This window comes from Rosa chinensis, chromosome 5 (assembly GCF_002994745.2).
Source record: "Rosa chinensis cultivar Old Blush chromosome 5, RchiOBHm-V2, whole genome shotgun sequence".
NCBI classification, from domain to species: domain Eukaryota; kingdom Viridiplantae; phylum Streptophyta; class Magnoliopsida; order Rosales; family Rosaceae; genus Rosa; species Rosa chinensis.
In genome coordinates this window covers 81,958,337-81,971,535 of record NC_037092.1, presented here as the reverse complement: position 1 = coordinate 81,971,535, position 13,199 = coordinate 81,958,337, and the positions used below count along the sequence as shown (strand labels likewise).

The 13,199-nt window shown below is 38.8% G+C and overlaps 3 protein-coding genes across 5 annotated transcripts; 2 read left to right on the top strand and 1 right to left on the bottom strand.

Moving 5' to 3' along the window:
- Positions 1 to 1,501: 1,501 nt before the first annotated feature.
- Positions 1,502 to 5,118, top strand: LOC112164248 (oligopeptide transporter 1). The gene is made up of 7 exons (XM_024300471.2): positions 1,502 to 1,596; positions 2,189 to 2,631; positions 2,729 to 2,826; positions 3,076 to 3,648; positions 3,744 to 4,011; positions 4,097 to 4,279; positions 4,498 to 5,118. Exons 1-7 carry the CDS (start codon positions 1,521 to 1,523, stop codon positions 5,116 to 5,118), a joined length of 2,262 nt encoding a protein of 753 aa, XP_024156239.1. The 5' UTR covers positions 1,502 to 1,520.
- Positions 5,119 to 6,256: 1,138 nt separating this feature from the next.
- Positions 6,257 to 11,027, top strand: LOC112164247 (oligopeptide transporter 1). Of its 3 annotated transcripts, none has more exons than XM_040506635.1 (8): positions 6,257 to 6,511; positions 7,425 to 7,539; positions 7,781 to 8,217; positions 8,366 to 8,463; positions 8,895 to 9,467; positions 9,562 to 9,829; positions 9,946 to 10,128; positions 10,218 to 11,027. In XM_040506635.1, exons 2-8 carry the CDS (start codon positions 7,440 to 7,442, stop codon positions 10,836 to 10,838), a joined length of 2,280 nt encoding a protein of 759 aa, XP_040362569.1. In that variant the 5' UTR covers positions 6,257 to 6,511; positions 7,425 to 7,439; the 3' UTR covers positions 10,839 to 11,027. The 3 variants fall into 3 exon arrangements, with proteins under 3 accessions (XP_040362569.1, XP_040362568.1, XP_024156238.1); XM_040506634.1 differs by having other exon boundaries at positions 7,367 to 7,539; XM_024300470.2 differs by lacking the exon at positions 7,425 to 7,539.
- On the bottom strand, positions 11,019 to 13,162 carry LOC112166964 (pentatricopeptide repeat-containing protein At5g66520). Its single transcript, XM_024303901.2, has one exon. The coding sequence runs from the start codon at positions 13,035 to 13,037 to the stop codon at positions 11,157 to 11,159; it is 1,881 nt and encodes a 626-aa protein (XP_024159669.1). The 5' UTR covers positions 13,038 to 13,162; the 3' UTR covers positions 11,019 to 11,156.
- Positions 13,163 to 13,199: the final 37 nt, after the last annotated feature.

Sequence of the window (13,199 nt, the reverse complement as noted above, 5' to 3'; positions counted from 1 at the left end):
TTTATTCTAATGATCGAGGAAATTAGAATCTCTTAGAATCTTATAGTTTTTGTTCATATCATGAAATTAATTAAGTTCTTAATGAATGTATCCATCATGTCATTAATTAATACGTAGTTATCTTCTAATTATATTTTTCAGGTCCTCCTGGTTTGAATAGATTCACAAATCACAACTCTATTCTTTGCCACCTACTTGATTAGGAAGTTATGACAGCTCTCGTAAGTCCCACATTTACATAAGGGTGCGGCTATTGCCACCCTATAATTTTCTTAGTTCACTTTACAGACATTTGAATTATTGAAATACTATATTATCCAACTGTAAAATAACTAATAAGTACACTAATTTTCTAAACACAAATCTATAGGAAAACGAAATACATAACTAATTAATTACATACAAAGACTACTTAATTTCTCATTGGATAACATCAATCTTCATCTTCTCCACCCAAATTAAAATTTATTACTATTTTTTTGTCTTTTTGTTGCCTCCTCAACATTAATTCGTTATTCAGTTCACAAAATTATTAGTGTTAATTTCATCAAAATCTTTGCAATACCCTTTGTGAACATTGAAAGTATAAATTTAAAACACGAAAGAAAAAAAAATCAATCCCTTATCCCTTCTTCATTGCTCATAGTTATTAACTTACTAATCTTTTGACATGGATTGAAATAGACGAACATTGAAACTGAAAGAAAAAATGAAAAAGTTGGAAGTAAATCAGATTATGATTTCGTTAGGAAACTTTAATATATTTTAGTTTTTTTTATTGGTATAAATTAAATGAAAGATTTTCGTTAATTTATTTATTTATTTAGATATGTCATATAAGGATATTTCTGGAAACAGAAATGAGTTAGATAAGTAAATTTAATAATTGAAATTAATATGTAGGGTGTAATGAGAATGTAGGGTGAACAAAGAAAATGGTAGGGTGGCAATAGTCGCAACCTTTACATAATCTCATATTTCAATTAACTACCACTTATTTCCAATTCAATCACACAGAGCTGCCACCCCCAAATTTTGGGAGTCCATACATAAACCACTAATTTGTTCAACAAGTTTGGCTTAATCAATCCATAATCTAGCAGTTAATTTTGTTTTGGTCTTTAGAGCCAAACAGACCAGTCAAGGACTCTAGACTATTTTTCCTATTATTCTACCAGATTTTAGTCCTAGTTTTATTTATTAACTTCTTATTTGGTTTCAAGCAAGAACAAGAATTAGAAGCAGAGGAGGATTCATAACTTAAATGAGTCGAATTACTAATCAATTAGAAATTGACCACAATACAAAGACCGGTTTCTTGAGAGAGACAGAGAGAGAGTAGGCTACAATTTGCTATATTTGTATGAAGGACAGTATGTATATAATAGCAAGCTTGTGTAAACTTCAGAAACCACCAAACAAAACACCACTAGCAGATTCATGTTGTCTTTTAAATAGTGCTCGTGGCATTCTTTCTCTAAAACAAACAGAGAGAGAGAGAGAGAGAGAGAGAGGCAGAGATGACAGGTTTGGTTGACGATGGAGTTTCTCCAGGAGACCTCTCTAAGAAGCATCACTTTGACATTGACGTTATTGGTGAGTATATACATACATGATACATATGTATGTATTTGGTTTTTATATGAACTCTCGTTTCAAGATGTTACGCAGAAAAATCTGTTTTCTTTAACCAAACTTTTATGGGGTGAGTATTTTGTTTATGTTTCTTACATGTTCCAAATTTAGGCTCTTGGTGGAATCTGTTTCTATGTCTATGCACATGACTGGCATCAAAGATGTTATGCACATGACTGGCATCAAAGATGTTTACTTTTATGTAGAATTGCGAGCTTGATATGGGGTTTTAGTGACAGTGTACATGTTGTTTATGGTGTATATGCATATGTAGATTATCTATATGCAGTAGCTAAATATATTCATGATTGAGATTAAAGATGGTTAGTTTTTTCTGAACTGCAATTTCAGCAAGTCTGATTATATGGGGTTTAAGTGACGGTGTTGTATATGGGGTTTTGTACATGCATATGAAAAAGCCTATATGCAGCCGACACCAAAGATTGTAAATTTTATGGGATTTTAGTTCTAGTTTGACACTTCTGCCTAAGATGAAGCAATTTTGTATGTTTTTTTTTTAATCTGCAGTGTTGTCATTGTGTTCATGTGGCAGATGATGAAGTGAATGACAACCCTATTGAGGAAGTCAGGCTCACTGTTCCGATCACCGATGACCCTTCTCAACCAACCTTGACATTTCGGACGTGGGTTCTGGGCATACTCTCATGCGCCATTCTTGCCTTTGTCAACAAGTTTTTCGCATACCGCCGAAACCCGCTCTCTGTGGGATCAGTCTCAGCACAAATTCTTGTCCTCCCTCTGGGGAAGTTGATGGCTGCAACCCTCCCAACTAATCAATTACGGGTCCCCTTTACAAAATGGACATTTTCGATGAATCCGGGGCCTTTCAATCTGAAAGAGCATGTGCTTATCACCATATTTGCCAGCTCTGGAGCAAGCGGTGTCTATGCTGTGCATATGATCACAATGGTTCTGGCTTTTTACAAAAGGAATCTGCATCCTGCATCAGCCTTCTTGTTAGCACAAACCACACAGGTAAATCGTAAATTATAGTTACCAGAGTTTCTTTGGTAATTTGACTGTAAATATGCATGTGTTGATCAATCCGTGTTTTCCACTCTGAAATTAACAGATGCTTGGGTACGGATGGGCTGGCCTATTCAGAAGATACCTTGTTGACTCTCCTTACATGTGGTGGCCGTCAAATCTGGTTCAAGTCTCTCTATTCAGGTATTCATCGAGTTGAGTTCAGTAGTAGTGCTTTTAATAGAAGCATAAATAAATTTTGATGCGCTTCTTCGATATTCAAGATGTAGTTACCCCTTTCTAAAAAAAGTGGGAGTTACCCAACTATTGCTTCTATAATACCATTATACCAAAAACCACGCACTTTTGACTTGTCCTGGGAAATGCATAAATAGAAAACCTTTTTCAGTTATAGAAGCACTTTTGACTGCTAATTCGTACTTTCAAATTCAGGGCATTGCATGAAAAGGAAAAGAGACCAAAGGGAGGCCGTACAAGGCTACAATTCTTCTTCTTGGTTTTCATATGCAGCTTTGCTTACTACATTGTTCCGGCTTACCTTTTCCCCTCCATATCTACTATCTCCATTGTTTGTTTGATATGGAAGAATTCCATAACTGCCCAACAGATTGGTTCCGGAGTCCGTGGACTTGGTATTGGCTCGTTTGGACTCGATTGGTCTACTGTTGCTAGTTTCTTAGGCAGTCCATTGGCTACACCAGGATTTGCCAACATTAACTTCTTACTTGGTTTTGTTCTGATTGTCTACATTGCTGCCCCCATTGCTTATTGGAACAATGCATATGGCTTTCAGAGGTTCCCACTTATTTCCTCTCATACTTTCGATGCGATGGGAAACACTTACAACATTTCCAGGATTCTAAATCAGAAAAGTTTCGACATTAATATGTCAGAATATAATAGCTACAGCAAAGTCCATCTCAGTACCTTCTTTGCCATCAATTATGGACTGAGCTTTGCCAGTCTCACCGCTACAATTTCACATGTTGCACTTTTCTATGGAAAGTAAGCAGCTTTCACCAACAGCACTCAATTCAAGAGCTTGAAATTTATCTTTTTTCCTCATTGCTTACTTTCTTATGTGACATGTACATGAACAGAACAATCTGGCACATGTGGAGAAAGACAGCTAGTTCTGTGAAAGCTCAAGTTAATGACATCCACACAAGGCTGATGAAGAAGAATTATGAAGCAGTCCCTCAATGGTGGTTTCACGTCATCCTTGTCTCAATGATTGGTCTTTCCATCTTCACTTGTGAAGGTTTTGGCAAACAGCTCCAACTTCCATGGTGGGGAGTTTTAATGGCTTGTGGCATTGCATTGTTCTTCACCTTACCCATCGGCATTATTAATGCCACGACAAATACGGTACATTTGTGCAACGATGTTGTCATTCACAACTTATTGTGAATTTCCTCCAAGTGAGTTGTAATTAATTGTTCAAATCCTGCAGGGAACTGGGATTAATGTGATTACAGAGATGGTTATCGGGTATATTTATCCAGGCAAGCCTCTTGCGAATGCGGCCTTCAAGACCTATGGCACTATCAGCATGTCACAAGCACTCTCGTTTCTTACTGACTTCAAATTGGGTCACTATATGAAGATCCCTCCAAAATCCATGTTTGTTGTCCAGGTTAGTTATACAATTATACAATTATATCGTAGCAAAATTCATGTGAATTGTTTATAGGGTTAAATCTCTAGCCAAATTCTTGTCATGTTTTATATGATAATTTATGATTCAGAATAACACTTTAACAACGTAACATGATAGATTATTTGACATATGAAAATTATTTTATCATTCATAGCATACTCATTCGTTTTCCTATTAACTTTTTGTATCTTCAGTTAGCTGGAACACTAATTGCTTCTAGTGTCCAATTTGCCACATCTTGGTGGCTTCTCCACTCCATTGAGAACATCTGCGATGTCTCAAAGTTGCCGGATGGAAGTCCATGGACATGTCCCGACGATGATGTCTTCTACAATGCTTCAATCATATGGGGAGTTGTCGGCCCGCTCAGAATGTTCGCCAACAAAGGCATCTACCCGGAGTTGAACTGGTTCTTCCTCCTCGGTTTACTTGCGCCTGTTCCAGTCTGGTTCTTCTCCAAGAAATTCCCAAATCAAAAGTGGATTAGGCTCATAAACATGCCTATCATTATTGGAGCAGCTCAGGGTATTCCACCTGCTGGACCTGTCCACTACATTACATATGGAGCAGTTGCCATCTTCTTCAACTTCTATGTGTACAGTAAGTTCAAAGGCTGGTGGGCTAGGCATAACTACATCCTCTCAGCTGCTTTGGATGCTGGTGTGGCCTTCGCAGGAGTTCTCTTATATTTCGCACTTCAAAGTAAGGACATTATAGGGCCAAACTGGTGGGGCCTTGATAATAATGATCATTGCCCATTGGCCCGTTGCCCTACTGCACCAGGAGTAGTGGCCAAAGGGTGCCCAGTTCTTTGAGAACGAAGGGTGCACATAATAAAGAAAACAAAAACCCCATTTATTTTTAGTCATTAGAATCTTGTCTTGCAGTTTGCTGAAGAAGAAGCTCTTGCATGTGTTTGTTTGTTTGTTTTTTTTTTTTTTTTTTTTTTTGTAAATGAAGCTCTTGCATGTGTTAGACAGTTTGATTTTTTGCCGAATAGTTTTTTTCTTTTATTTTATTTGCCGAATAGTTTGTTTTATTTATTTATTTATCTATAATATTATTAAGAAAAGAGATTTTGTTAGTCAAAACAGAAAAAAATCAAAATGACTCTTAAAATATTAGAAAACTTCATAAAATAGATAGGGTAATATAGTCAAATTAAAAAATAAACAGAAAATAGAAAAAAGAAAAAGAAAACGGTTTAAGTGAAACAAATAAAAACCTGAAAACAAAACTACCCACTATAAGAAAAAAAAACATCCCACTCTTTTTTTTTTAATATATATATATATATATTCAATTATTCACACACAGTGTGTGGGACCCATCTAGTTTAAATTAAAGAACTTAGCTTAATTTTCATTATTCGAAGCCTTTGATAATGAGAAGTAACGTTTGATTATTACCAATAGCAGAGGAGAGAGTATTAGGGTAAAAATTCACTCCAACCTACTTTTAATCACAGATATGGTTTGCATCACATATAATGAGCCTGGATAAAGTAAATCTATCTGATTTCTGACGTTATGTCATGTGATTCTTACATTTAGAATTCTTCGCAATAACCGAGTTTGTTAAACATAAAACCCTTTTTATGTAGTAATTAACAACACCCACAAAGCTGCATGTGATTTTTAACTCCTGACATACTTGTGGACGACAATGCCGAGTTTATCATGTGGAAAATCCCCAAGTGTATGAGTCCACGTCACAAATGTAACCAAATTTAGATGGTTGTGACTTTGACCGTTATTACAATACAGTAGAGTTTAGGCTACAAACCAACTCCTAGGCCACAAAATCGGGTTTTTGAAAGAGCGTTACCATTTGGACCACATTTTCATTCTCTCTTCCTCGCTGACCAGATCTCCGGTAGACCAGAAACCTACTTACGTGTAGTCGATCAGGTCTCGTCGGTTTATAAATAAAGTGGTTAGCTAGCTGCCCAGTTTACATGATCTGAAACCTTTGGAAATTTGATGTATATGTGCTTCATCTAATAAAGCAATAGACTGCTTTTGCAGGGAAACAAAGTAGGAAACTAGGCAAAAAACAACTAACTAGCAAGGCATAGAATTAGCGTCCTATATTTTGTTATTCTCTAAGGAGAGAGCTTGTATACGTAGGGGAGAAGGATGACAGTCTCTGTCGAAGGTCCAGACTCCCAAGCAACTATTCCTGGTGGGACAAGGATCGACGTCCTTGGTAAGTCTCTCTGGCTAGTACTACTTTGTTCTCAACATTGTGTTGCAGAAAAATGTCCTTGATTGTGCATATGGTAATTTAAGAACTGCAGTGGATCTCATAAAACTAAGTATTTACCATGATTATTTGTTCTTTCTTTTGCATGTGAGAAGAAATTAATAATGTGTTTACATGCGTATTGTCCATATTTTATCAGAATTATTCTACCGGATAAATGTTCCCGGGAGCCCGGCTAACATGATATATTGGATACTTGATGTGTATTTGCTTTTCGTATGAGAAAGTAAATATGAATTGATGATGATGTATATACCCGGCCTGAACCAACCGGTTTAGTCGAAATGATTATCTTCATGGGGGCAATGATAACAGATAGAGAGAAGGCGAGTAACTTTACTCGAAGATGCATTTTTCCATGGTGTAGCAAATGTTGCAAGACCAACTTGTAATCACGTTCCATATAAACAACAAACATGAGAGTAGCCTCTTTTACCCATAGGTGTAAAACTTCGGGGCGGGTCAACTTGAGATCTCGAATCTTCCAACAAAACCAATTCTTTTTTGTTTTTTGCGCAGAAGTTAGAAGAAGCTAGCTCAACCAGTTTTATAAGGGTTGGGTGAGCCTTTCCCGGTATGAACCCAACCCAAATTCAATTAGCTCTAACCTGAATTCTTCCACATGTTATATCACCTAGAATAGTATTGTGTATATCTTAAGTAATTACTTTTTTATTTTATCAAAAGAAATTTTTAATTTTGAACTTAAGCCTTCCCTTTACTCCATAGGGCATTTTCCTATTCTCTATTCCAATAAACAATTTTTACTAATCAACCACAATTACTGTCCCTACTAAGGGATTACAACCAACAACAAACATCAATAAATTAAGATTAAGCATCCTCATTTGAAAAGGGAGAGAGTAACGCAATGGATCCAGCGGCGAATACAAGATTGACAACTGACCGAGCCAAATTGACCAAAATATTCAGCAATAATGAGACAGAAGACCACAATACAAAACTATTAGGTGAGTCATTCTAGAATCTTGGGATTACCTCAACGCATGGTTGGTAATGAAACACACGGCCTAGCATGCAAAAATGGATTGTCTTCCAAATTTTATAGTTTTGAAAGGATCGGTTTACCTCAAAAAAAATAAAAAACGATTAAAATATAAATGTTTTAACGTATTATTTTTTTCTGAACAAAATATTAATGCATCATTGCAATTGAACACTTTGATCACCAGTTTTGTGAATTTGTTACAGATGATGAGTTCAACGACAGCCCAATTGAGCAGGTGAGGCTAACAGTTCCGATCACCGACGACCCTTCAGTTCCCGCCTTAACCTTTCGTACGTGGGTTCTAGGCCTTTTGTCATGCTGCACTCTTGCCTTTTTGAACCAGTTCTTTGGTTACCGCCAAAACCAGCTCTACATTTCTTCAGTCTCAGCACAAATCCTCGTCCTCCCTCTCGGAAAACTGATGGCTAAAACTCTCCCAACAAAACAATTCCGAGTTATGGGACGGACATTTTCATTCAACCCCGGACCTTTCAACTTGAAAGAGCATGTGTTGATCACCATCTTTGCGAATTCAGGATCAAATAGTGTTTATGCAGTTAACATTATCACTATTGTGAAGGCTTTCTACCGCAGAAGCATGCATCCTATGGCAGCCTTCTTGTTAGCCCAAAGCACTCAAGTAAGTTATTTTATTTATTTATTTTTTTTTTTTATTGAATGTGATCCATCCATGTTTGAATTATGTTGCAAGTTTTTTTTTTTTTTTTTTTCTAGTGTTGTGAAGTTGTGGAGTATATGTTTTCAATTTGTATGTGTGAACTTTTCAGTTGCTTGGATATGGGTGGGCTGGGTTGTTCAGAAAGTACCTTGTTGATTCCCCATATATGTGGTGGCCTGACAATCTGGTTCAGGTCTCTCTTTTCAGGTATTTTTCTCACTCTCATTCCCATTATGTATCATACTGAAACTGTTGAAGTTAGATCGTAGAATTGACCTCTCTTCTACCCCAAAAGTCCGAAACTAACTAGATGGGGAAGATAAGAAGCTCGAGATTTTACATGTGGTATTGGATATGACATTACTGATAGAGTAATAGTTGCTAGCATCCTTGACTATTGGTTTTTTTTTTTTCATTCTTTTTTTTTCATGATTGACCGCTATGTACCATGTAGAATCACTAATTGGCATTGGGTGGAGAAAGATCAATTTTTTATATATTCTTATTTCGAATTTCGAATTTCTGATATGAGCAGATCAGTTTATAAGCTGCTCAAAATTTAGAATAGCTTTTCTTCAAGTGAATAAATTTGAGATGTTGGATATTTCTAGTTGTCAATAAACTTATTGTAATGACAGGGCGCTTCATGAATGGGAAATGAGACCAAAGGGAGGCCGTACTAGGCTGCAGTACTTCAGCTTAGTATTTGTATGCAGCTTCGCTTATTATATTATTCCAAGTTTTTTCTTCCCCTCCATAGGCGCTCTCTCCTTTGTTTGTTGGATATGGAAGGACTCCGTCACCGCCCAACAGATTGGTTCCGGCCTCAATGGCCTTGGCATTGGCTCGTTTGGCCTTGATTGGTCAACTGTTGCTAGCTTCTTGAAGAGCCCATTAGCCACACCCGGTTTTGTCTTCATGAACATGTTGGCTGGTTTTGTCTTCATTTTCTACATTCTTACCCCCATTTTTTATTGGTCCAATGTAAAAGATGCCAAGAAGTTTCCCTTCTTTTCTTCTTCTACTTTCGACTCCACTGGCAAACGCTATAATGTTTCCCGAGTTCTGGACCAGAAAACTTTCGATATTAATTTGAAAGAGTATAACAGTTACAGTAAACTCCATCTCTCTATGTACTTTGCCTCGACTTATGGGTGGAGCTTTGCTGGTCTGACAGCAACTATTTCACATGTTGCACTCTTCCATGGAAAGTAAGTTGTTTCTTTTTCTTTCTCCTAGTTTGGACATGACTGTTAACTAATCTGCATTATTTATTTCTCCTTTATGGGACATATTCATGAACAGAGACATCTGGGATATGTGGAAAAAGACTTCTACTGCAGCGAAAGATCAGCTTGGGGACATCCACACACGGTTGATGAAGAAGAACTACGAGGCAGTCCCACAATGGTGGTTTCACATCATGCTTGCTTTAATGGTTGGCCTTTCCATCTGGGTCTGTGAAGGTTTTGGGAAACAGCTCCAACTTCCATGGTGGGGAGTCTTACTGGCTTGTGCCATTGCACTAACTTTCACCTTACCCATTGGCATTATTCAAGCCACAACAAACATGGTATGTCCATTTAAATATATGTTATGAATGTTCCCCACAGTAGGCTGCAAATTCAATTTCTTGGGAGAGAACTGCAATTAATAACGTTGTGATTTCTGTTTGAAACGTTTACCCAGCAACCGGGGCTCAATGTGATCACAGAGTTGGTTATTGGGTATCTTTATCCTGGGAAGCCTCTTGCCAATGTGACTTTCAAAACATATGGCTATATCAGCATGTCACAAGCACTCATGTTTCTCGGTGACTTCAAATTAGGTCACTATATGAAGATCCCTCCCAAGTCCATGTTTATTGCGCAGGTAATGGTATTAATAAGTTAACTTTTGCTCATGTTGTTTGTATTTCTGATAAATCACTGGTATGCAACTATGCATTTCCCTTTCTCCAGTTAGCTGGAACACTGGTCGCTTCTAGTACCTTTTTCAGCACATCCTGGTGGCTTCTCAACACTGTTGAGAACATCTGTGATCCATCAAAACTGCCAGAGGGAAGTCCATGGACATGTCCTAGTGATGAGGTCTTCTATAATGCCTCAATCATTTGGGGAGTTATAGGCCCTCTCAGAATGTTCACTAAGCATGGAAACTACCCGGAGATGAACTGGTTCTTCCTACTTGGTTTACTTGCACCTATACCAGTTTGGCTCCTATCGCGCAAATTCCCCAAGCTAGAGTGGATTAAGCTCATAAACATGCCTATCATCATTGGAACCACAGCAGTCATGCCACCAGCTAAAGCTGTCCACTACTTGATGTGGTTCACAGTCGGAATTTTCTTTAGCTTCTATGTTTATCGACAACACAGGGCATGGTGGGCTAGGCATAACTATATCCTATCAGCTGCTTTGGATGCCGGTGTGGCCTTCACGGCAGTTCTTGTGTATTTCACCCTTCAGAGTAACGGTATTAATGGTCCAAAATGGTGGGGTCAGGACAGCACTGATCATTGTCCGTTGGCCAAGTGCCCCACAGCTCCAGGAGTAGTGGTCAAAGGGTGTCCAGTTTTTTGACACACTTCAGAGCTGCTGGAAAAGTTGAGCTCATCTAGTCGTTCAAATCGTAGCCCAGTTCAACTAGAATCTAGTTTTTGTTGATGATGATTATTGCTGTGCAGCTATGGCAAATTGGTATACATGAAGCTGTACGTACAGTTCATAATTTTGATTTACTCTGAGTAATAAATTGTTTGATTTTCATTATTTGAAGCTAGTGTTGGAATCATGCTTTGTTACTGAAAAGAGTAGCATACAATTCTACATTTCCAATTTCTTTGACAAATGACAACAATGATGTTAGCTAAAATGTATAATATACTTTTCTACGACCTACTACCAGTAATCCCCGCAGGAACAATAACCTTTTTTGAAACAATGGAACCGATTTCGGTCACGCACAACTATCTCTCTGTCGGCAATTTCTGATACAAGTTTCAAAGCAGCATGACAGTCCTCACAAACACGAAGATTCTTCATAATTCGAATTGGTGTTCCAGGTTTCGTTTTGATCAGCCCAAAAACCAGCGCTAATTTCTCGCTATGGCGATTGAGAAATTTCTCCTTTTGATCCTCTTCCATGTCTAGTAGAACAACTGAAGTGTTGGGTACATAACCCTTCATCTTCAATCTTTCAAGTAGTTTTCCCCATATTTGGTCGATCTCCTCGGCTTGAGGATGGGCTTCATCCCCAGCAACAAACTCATGAAGCACTCCATCTACCGTGATTGAGCTCCAGCCAGGTGTCTTCTTCACTCCTCGATCCCTCATTAGTCTTCTCACTCTCGCCACGTCTTCCCACCGTTGTGCTTCTGCATAAATGTTTGACAAAACAATGTAGTATCCATCATTCAGTGGATCCAATTCAGAAAGGTGCTTTGTTGCTTCTTCAGCCAGTTCAATGTTTCTGTGAACTTTGCATCCACCAAGGAGAGCTCCCCACACAACACCATTTGGTTTGATAGGCATGTTCATGATAAACTCGTGAGCCTCTTGAAGGAGCCCTGTGCGGCTTAAGAGATCAACCATACAACCATAATGCTCAATTTTCGGAACTATACCATAATCTGCAGTCATTCTGGCAAAGAAGTCACGACCCTTGTCAACAAACCCCATGTGGCTACAAGCATGCAGGAGTCCAACAAAAGTTACATAATTTGGCTCCATCCCTATCTGAATCATGTTAGAGAAAAGTCTCAAAGCTTCCTCAGCTTGTCCATGCATGGCCAGCCCTGAAATCATAGCTGACCACGACACAACCGTTCGTTCTTCCATCGCATCAAAAACTCTACAAGCATCCTCCAAACACCCACATTTGACATACATCTCGATCAGCGTGTTACAAATCCAAACATTTCTTCCAAACCCACTTTCCTTCGAGTACTCATGAACTCTCCTACCCAAATCCAAGTCACCCAAATCAGCAGAAGCCGCAAGAACCGCCACTACGGTCACCTCATTTGCCCTCACACCAGCCTCCTCCATCTCCAAAAACACACGAATCGCCTCCTTAGGCTTACCGCACTGACCAAACCCCGAAATCATCAGCGTCCACGACCTCACACTTCTATCCGGCATCCCCGAAAACAAATCATAAGCTTGCTCTATATCACCTCTCTTCACCAACAGAGTCATCATTATATTCCACGTGACAACATCCCTCTGCGGCATTTTATCAAACATCAGCCGTGCATCCCTAATTTCCCCACACAATGCATACAAATTCAGAATCATATTCATCAAAAACAGATTGGACCGAAACCCAAGCTTCTCCACATAGCCATGTAGCAGTCTACCAGTGTGAAAATCCAACAAGCGGGTACAGGCCTTTAGAACAAAAGACAGAGTGAAACTGTCAGGAATTACATTGAAGCAATGCAGCTGATGGAAGAGCAGCATTGCATCAATGGGCTCATCGCCTTCGGCGAAGGCTTTCAGGCAGGAATTCCAGGCAGTGATATCGGGGTATTCGAGGTGTTGGAAGAGTTTCTGGGCGTAGGAGAAGCTGGGAGTGAGAGAGCAAGCGAAGGCGATTCGGGTGGGAGGGAGGGTGGAGAGGGGAGTGTTGGTTTTGATGAGGTGGGCATGGAGTTGTTTGAGCTCAAATGGGGAGGTGAAGGTGTGGAGAAGATGATGATGATGGGGTGTGAGGTTTTGTGAAGTTAGGGACTGCGTGTGGTTCTGAGGAGGAAGATGGAGGGAAAGTGTTGAAAGCATTTCAACTTGAGACCAACGGTAATTTGAATTCTGAAGCTTCGGCCTTATGGCTTTTAGCCTTCTAGCCTTTTAAGGACTGGGCATTGTAAAACTATGTCTAAAACGACGGCGTATTAGAGTATTGGAACACCGTCGGACACACAGCATTAACATGTATTCTGC